Genomic DNA, 7693 nt, shown 5'->3' with positions numbered 1-7693 from the left:
TGAGAGGTAATGACCATCTAAACCCCGCTTGGCGCCGCCACTACAGAAGAAAATTTGACTTGCATACACCTTCGTCTAAAAGTAGGATGAATTTGATTGAAAAATTGGTGACATATTTTCTTAAAACAATAGTATACAATTCAAAATACATTTGATAAATAACACCACTTTCAACTATTGGCAGGGCCAGCTACTGTAGGTGGCAGGGTAATAGGCGTAGCCATGGAGACCACACCCCTTTCCCCTCGTGCTTTGTACCAGGTTAGCTTTCCTTAGGAAACATGAACTACCCCTACCTAGCGCTTTTAGTCCATTTTTAAAAGAAATTTGTAGAACATGTTTTGAAAAAAGGGGGGGTAATTACCCCTCCTATACCCCCCTTGGCACCGTCACTGCTTTCAACAGTTTTCGTTGATTTCCATACAGGGTGGTGTACCTTTATACAATATATTTGCTAGACGTTTGTACGGTAAAGAGAGAAGTTTGAAAAAGCACTGTAAAGTGAATTGACGTTGAAAGCAGGATTTAAGATAATCAAGTATCAACTTTCGTTTTTCTTTTTCTTAACTAAAATCATTTTTATTCCTTAAGAATTAAATTATTTTGACCCAAGACTAGAGGCTAAAACTTCAAAGTATGCCGTTAATCGCAAAGGTTCTAGATAACCTTTGTTTCTATTTGTATAGCAAAGCGGATCTGTGACGGCCTTGCTGGAAGATATTGATGTATCAAACTTTATTCCTTTTAAAATTCATTTTAAAATCCAAGGCTAATTAATCGAAAAGCCAAGGATGTTCATGTCAGCATTGCAAACCATTGAAAAAGTCGATTAATTTAATTTTGAACAATGTGAAGGGATGGGTCTTTTGGAGAGCTATCCACACAAGCACAGGCTTAGGCTCTGTATAAGCAAGTTACGTTAGAGTTGGACATTTAGGTCAGTTCAGAGTATCGGGGATAATAAATTCGAATTGATATAATCGCTCTGCGCTGACTTTTTTGATACGGGATAACGAGGAGAACAATTCATAGAGATGTACAACCATACACTCTCTAGCCCTGGAAACCCGAAGTAACTGAAACAACTCCAGGGTATTTTTTTTAAGCATACCAAATGACGAAGAAAGTCCCCAACAGCTCGGGGGGGGGGTACCTTAACATGTTTGAAGGTACGAGGATGAGCCATTATTTAGGGGTACTTTTTTCCTGAGAAGTGTGGAAGTATCGGTATCACTTTTTGAAATTTGTGCAGAATTATGGGTATCATTTTGGGAAAATATTGCAAAGTTATTAGGAGGAAGATGAAGCATTAACAAAATAAATGTCCAGTTAGAAATAAAAGTAGTATGAAACATGTGTAATTTTGAGATTTTGGGGCATAGGACATGTCAAATTTGGTTGATGATTTTTTATGTGCTTTAAAATTTTTATTTGTTTTGCGGAATTATGGGTATAGTTTTTGGCATGTTTGCAGAAGTATTGGTCACATTTTTGCAGACATTTTCGGAATTATGGGTCCAAAATTTAAACCAGAATGGCACGTCCCCGTAGCTGGTGGCTTGTTTTCTTTCCTAATATCTCTCCCCCCTCTAAAAAAATTCTTTAGTCTCCAAAACTCTTTAGCAATCCCCTCAATCAATAATATGCTCCGCAAACCCTTTCTGCAAAAGTCCCGCAAAGGTGACTCGGACGCCACAGGTTCAATGCTTCAATAAAGAAATGCACGGGATGAAAGCTCTGGATTGTGTTATACACCAAAGAACACCATGCAACGTAAATACCACGAGAAATGCATTATCTTTAAGGAAACTGAGAGAAAAAATAAAATTTCTATAAACAAAATCATTATGTACATTGCAAAAATTTAAACAACTCGTTTACTTTTTTCACCTTATAAAAAAGCTTGCGTAACGAATTATCAAACTACTTGCATGACTCTTCATAAAAATTATACACTTTTGAATTGTGCACCCTTTAACCATTTTGATGAGACTTGATGAGATTATGAGCAAATGAATATAAAACCATGTAACCTAAAATCATATTTTTTGTTCTTCAAGCAACCGTTTCTTTTTACAAGCAGGTTCAGGCTTTATGCAGCAAATTCACAAAATTTATTTGAATCAAAATTCAATTCTGAGCAGCTACACGTAATGTGCACACGTAAGCCTGATTGCTCCGAGGGGGGAAGGGGAGTGGGCAACTAAGCCTAATTGTGGACGGAGACGTGCTATTTTGGGTAAAAAATTTGGACCCATAATTCTGCACATGTCTGAAAATGTGACCCGTAATCCCGCAAATATGATGAAAACCATACCCAAACTTCCGCTAAGCAAGTAACATTTTTAAAGCACAAAAAATCACCAAGCAAATTTTGCATGTCCTTTGCCCAAAAATCTCAATATTACACATGTATTTCATACTTTCATTTCTAACTGGACATTCATTTTGGTAATGCTAAATCTCTAATCTAATAACTTTGCAATATTTTTCCAAAATGGTACCTATAATTCTGCATGTTTATTCAAATGGTACCCAAAGTTCTACACATATTTCAGAAAATTCGGCAAATTTCAGAAAAAAGGTACCCCTAAATAATGCCCCCCCCCCCGAGCCTGATTGACGAATAATTCTAAAGTTTATGTTCTTTATAGGCTAGTCTTAAAGAAAGATCCTTCTTCAGCTTTCTCATTTGATGTTTGCGAAGTAAAATGAGACGGCCTATGGAGTAAATCGACTGAGTGTTTTCTTTTCAAGCGATTGCTTTCGTCTCGTTTCACTGACGACGCAAAAGTCGATAGATCAGCTTCGTAAGAGACCGAATGATGCAGCTTTCTTGGTGGAAACGAGGAGTTCAAATTCAGTCCACGATTTGACGGTCGCCTTTCAATATTTTTGCTGGATGTTAACCCAAAGTTGTTCCCTCTCGATTGTACCCTGGAATCAGTGACAGCCCTATCGCGTTTGAGCGGTGAATCCTTCCCTACAAATTTCGGCAAAAACCTCCCAAAAAACGATCGGTTTTCCGGCTTTTGGTCATCAGATTTTTTACTTTGGCTACCAAACCGTGCAGGAAATCTTTTTCTTTCCTCTTTCGTATCGATATGAGGTAAGTGATTCTCTGAAAATTTTTCAGCCTCTGGAGAGTCGTCAGTGCTTTCAAAAATTGTATTCTTCTTTCCAGTTTCAGCTAATGTTGTTGGATGTTTTCGCAAATTTAATTTTCGCATCAAATAAGTCTGTTCACGTTTAAGATTTTTCAAAACTTGCTGGTGCTCTTTTGAGAACTGTTCAATTGACTTTTTCATATTTTTGTTTTCATTGCTGTTGCGAATTTCCGCTTTTCGTATCGCCACAGTAAACTGCGTGTCTCTTTGACTGAGCTTCGCTCCAAGCGCTCCTTTGCTTGTCTTTCTCAAATCCATTTGGACAACTGACGTTAAGATAAACCTTTAGTAAACTTTGACCTTCAAAGGAACACGAATAGTCTTTATGAAGTTGACAAAGCAATCAAAATAAAAAAACTTGTATACCTGTTGTTTAGATAAACAAACAGCTCTTCCTAAATTGGGGGGGGGGGGGGTGGGCAGGGTATTTGTACAAAGTGATATGCTTTGTCCTTTCAGACTGGGGGTGGAGAGTCGTTAGAATAAAATTTGCAGACAAAGAATAGGTAAAAAGAATTTTTTTCTATTCTACCTACCACCAGGCGATTTTACCGACCATGTGAAAGTATTCCTGACAAAATCTTGAAAATGGGGCGGTATCACAGCTCCTACACCCCAAAAAAGCTCCTGCTTGTGCCAGATATTCAGAAGTCTTTCTTTTGCCTATAAAGCTAACATCAAAATTCACTTTATTACTAAGATTAAAAATTGCAAGTCATTGATTGCATCTTCTTTTCAAATTGTTGTACTAAATAAGTTTTCTTATGTGTCTTTGGCAAACAAATACAAAAGCTACAATAATGACACCAGCCACATGATAGGAGCCCATCTCTTTTCGAATCAACCCACTGTGTTACAACGTTCTTTTGGAAAGCCCGTTTTCATTGCATTTTTTAAAACATTCAATGACGCCTCTGTATAGCAAAACAAGGCGTATTTGCATATTGAAGAAATCCAGAGGCAAACAACGAGGCTTTGCGGCTTTAAGTTTAATGCAATCTCGATTGGCAGTGCTTACACTGGGCAAAGATGGTGAATAGGGGAACAGGCTGTTAAAAGTCATGAAATTCTTGCATTTCATAAAATTTCTTAGATATGACATAGCACAGAAGTGACTTTTAAGGTTTTTTCTTGAAAATGGCCGTGCTTTTACTGTTAAAGAATTTAAAAGGAAGCAATTATCATGTCTGTTGTTTGCTTGGATTTGATTTATGTATCTTTACATCTAACAACAACAACAACGTCAGTCAATAATTTCTTTGGGTATTTTGTAACCCCTTTCTAGACTTACTCCATGAGCCTCTGTTTCGCTACTGCCTTACTTGACGGGTCAAGCGCAATGAGGTATAAGAATATTCTTATACCTCATTGGTCAAGCGATGCATTAGCGAAACAGAGGCTCATGGAGTAAGTCTAACCCCTTTCCACCTATTTCAGTGTCGTACATGAGGATCCGTTAGCATTTAAAAACATGCAACAGAAGGGTAGATTCAAAATCCACGATTAAAGACTGGTGTGTATTGATTTTGCCCATCACCAGGGCATACTCTCAATGATTCTTTCGAATTAAATAACATTCTCATAAAAGGTTCAAATTCAATAGAAATAGACAAAATCGCATTTACAATTTTTTCAAGTAACCAGGCGACCACATTAAAGAATTTTTAATTTCAGCATGTATGGACTTTAGAACTCAATAAGCGAAAAATCAATAAGACCAAACTTAAAAGAACTGTAATATTTTCCACGTGAAGACCATTGCAAGAAATTCAGATTACATTACTTAAGAGTGCAAGCTCACATTAAAGAACGCGTTATTTTGCATGTCAATCTCTGTAGCTTATTAATCTGTGTTTCTTCTTGACGTACATAAGTCATATCTCAAAATTTTGTAGCTCACATAATACGGCATCTTTCAATAGGCTTTCAATATACGGCATCTTTAACTTTCAAAGCCAATGTAATCACCAGGCAGCTGTGTATACAGGTCTATCTATACATCATCAAGCACTGTACAACAGGGCATTAAGTGGTATCTTCATTGAGATTATAATGCCACATTTTATTGGAGATTTTGCCAAGGCAGGGAGTTTCAAGAGTAGATGGGTATTGATCCCCTTACACCCTTAAGGATGGTACAATACGAAAAGATATAAGATTGAGATTCTTTGGCCTTCAAAGAAATGAGACGATTTTGCATTTCGAGTCCTACTTCGTGTTTTGTTTACATATATAATCATGTTTGATGTAAATATGGCTTGGTACCGTTTGAGTAGAATACAGTCGCAACAAATCTCAATGGCCAGATTAATATTGAAATATTGTGTCTACCTTTCAAAGTTTTGTCTCCTCTGCTCAAATTCGAGAGCTTCGATATGTCCAAAATCAAAGAATGAATTTCTCGCAGCTACTAGACACTGCCCATTGTCCACAAGACAACGAGTCATATGCACACTAGCTTATTTCCTGCAAATGTTATACAATGTTCTCCTTCTTTAATTGTGTGCGATAGCCAATGAGACCCTCACGAGGAGGCAGAAAAAGCAGTGGATCCCTTTGCCTTTCCACAATTTAGCAATTTACTTCATTTTGTTATTGTTTTGCCCTTTTTCCTGGCGCTTCGCCTCCGTGCCCTCCTTGCGAGCTGGCTTCCCTGGTAGCAATGCTAACAATTTCCTAATCTCTTTGAAAATATTTTTTAGCAAAGAGTATAGAGATTTAAATACGTTCGATGAAATGATTTCTTCACTGCGTAATAAAATGTTAAAATATGAACACACTATAAACCACAAAATCAGATGGAATGTTACTGGATCCTGCCTGAAATCATATCAAATTTCTGACAGCGATGACGATAAGTGAAATAATAATAAAGTACAAATACTAACCTTTATCTAATGGCATCAATGCTCTAGATCATGTATATGCGATAAGGTCCCTGGAACGTAAACGCTTGAAGCATGAGATTGAAAAGAGACTGGGTATTGCAGTTGTGGGGTGCCAGCCGATTGGATCGCACTGGAGTGAGGCTTTTTATTATTCGCTTCTTTCCTATTTGGCAATAATAATCCGGTTAATCTTGTTTGGAATTCATCAGTTTATTAAAAAAGGAAAACTGTGACCTGTAGGTGGTTGCAATCCACCCTCAAAAAACGATTATCTCTTTTTGCTTGAAACAATAAAAGAGAGCAAGATGCGAAAATATTTTTCCAAGCAAAGTTTTTAAAAACATGACAATAATGCGTAGCGTATAACTGTTTGAAGACACTGACGTCCTTATATTTCACGATTATTTAGGATTCAGACAGACTTAATCCTGAAATTGATTTGTTCAAGAATAAAATTGAATGCCTATGTAAACGGATAAGTGCTTGTTACCATGGTTGCAAGGAAGGCCACAAAGGTATTATGACCTTGATTGTCGACACTATTGTTAATGGATTTAAGGGGGTAATTGGGGGCCTGTCACGAATTCAAATATCATAGATAGCGAAGTCTATATCTTATCTAAATTAGTTGATAAGATCATAATAGGGGAAAGGATAAAGGATCCCGAAGAAAAACGAAAACAAAGGCATCAGAGAAAGCACAACATAACATAACATTATAAAATACATGGCAAAAGCCTTTGAACGCTCTTGAGTGTTACTTTAAAAAAAGTTGTTGCTAGAGGGCAAAACTGACACTGCACCTCCCAAAAAGCATTGTTGGCCGTGGAGATATAATCGAATTTTTCTGACCGAAGTCGATTTGACCCCACCGAACCACCCCACTTGACATTACATGAAACAAGTGAATAGCGCGTTCAGTAGGGAATTCAAAAATTTAGTGTAAGTCCTACTCGATAGCAGCATAGTTAATAGAGACTCATAGGAGCATTTTTTCGTAAGAATGATAGCCATAGATACAGACTTTAATTTTTCCAAGGTGTACCTCCACATAAGAAAATATTGTTACGTCATTGTTCACTGTTTCTGCAATTCTGTGCATATGCTGCCTTTATTGCTTGTTTCTGGACGTTTTTATGCTTTAAAACATACCATGGATGGCAGAAAACCCTTTAAAATTGCAAAGGGGAGGCTCAAGCTCCCAAGCCCCAAAGCTCCACGTAGTTGACCCCTATCATGACAGAAGAGGGCACATTTGTATGGAGACTAGACACATTCCCAACAAAGCACTGCCAGCGTCAAGATATACCTTTTCATTGAAAAGAAAAAATGCCTCTTGAGAACTGAAAGCCAAAAGCTGCATACTTTATTTCTTCCAATGAATGTCCCAGGCGTTTATTTAACCTATGAGGATTTTGAGGCAGTGTCTGATAAGGGGCGTTTAAAAGGAGACATTTTTTGAAGTTACCATATAAATGATTCTGACAATTGATGAAGCTTTGCTCGCATAACATTTGATAACAACATTTCATTATTGCCTATCAGCTGCAAACACAAATCTTGAAATTTCTTGGTGACTTTTATTATAATGAAACTTGCACAGTGAATATACTATAAAGAGCTAAAAAATACTGAGCT

General features: G+C 37.1%; 1 protein-coding gene across 4 annotated transcripts; it reads right to left on the bottom strand.

Annotated features, from left to right (window-relative positions):
* Positions 1-2013: 2013 nt before the first annotated feature.
* Positions 2014-6417, bottom strand: LOC135693805 (uncharacterized). 4 transcript variants are annotated; one of them, XM_089111206.1, is made up of 3 exons: positions 6056-6417; positions 3700-3838; positions 2014-3467 (listed from the first exon to the last, which is right to left on the bottom strand). In XM_089111206.1, the coding sequence occupies exon 3, from the start codon at positions 3423-3425 to the stop codon at positions 2649-2651; it is 777 nt and encodes a 258-aa protein (XP_088967332.1). In that variant the 5' UTR covers positions 3426-3467; positions 3700-3838; positions 6056-6417; the 3' UTR covers positions 2014-2648. The 4 variants fall into 4 exon arrangements, with proteins under 4 accessions (XP_088967332.1, XP_088967331.1, XP_088967330.1 ...); XM_089111205.1 differs by having other exon boundaries at positions 3704-3838; positions 6056-6416; XM_089111204.1 differs by lacking the exon at positions 3700-3838 and having other exon boundaries at positions 6056-6416.
* Positions 6418-7693: the final 1276 nt, after the last annotated feature.

This window comes from Rhopilema esculentum, chromosome 11, assembly GCF_057945365.1.
Source record: "Rhopilema esculentum isolate cy_ngs chromosome 11, ASM5794536v1, whole genome shotgun sequence".
Lineage (NCBI taxonomy): Eukaryota > Metazoa > Cnidaria > Scyphozoa > Rhizostomeae > Rhizostomatidae > Rhopilema > Rhopilema esculentum.
The sequence above is the reverse complement of the archived record's forward strand: the minus strand, read 5'-3'. Positions and strand labels throughout refer to the sequence as shown.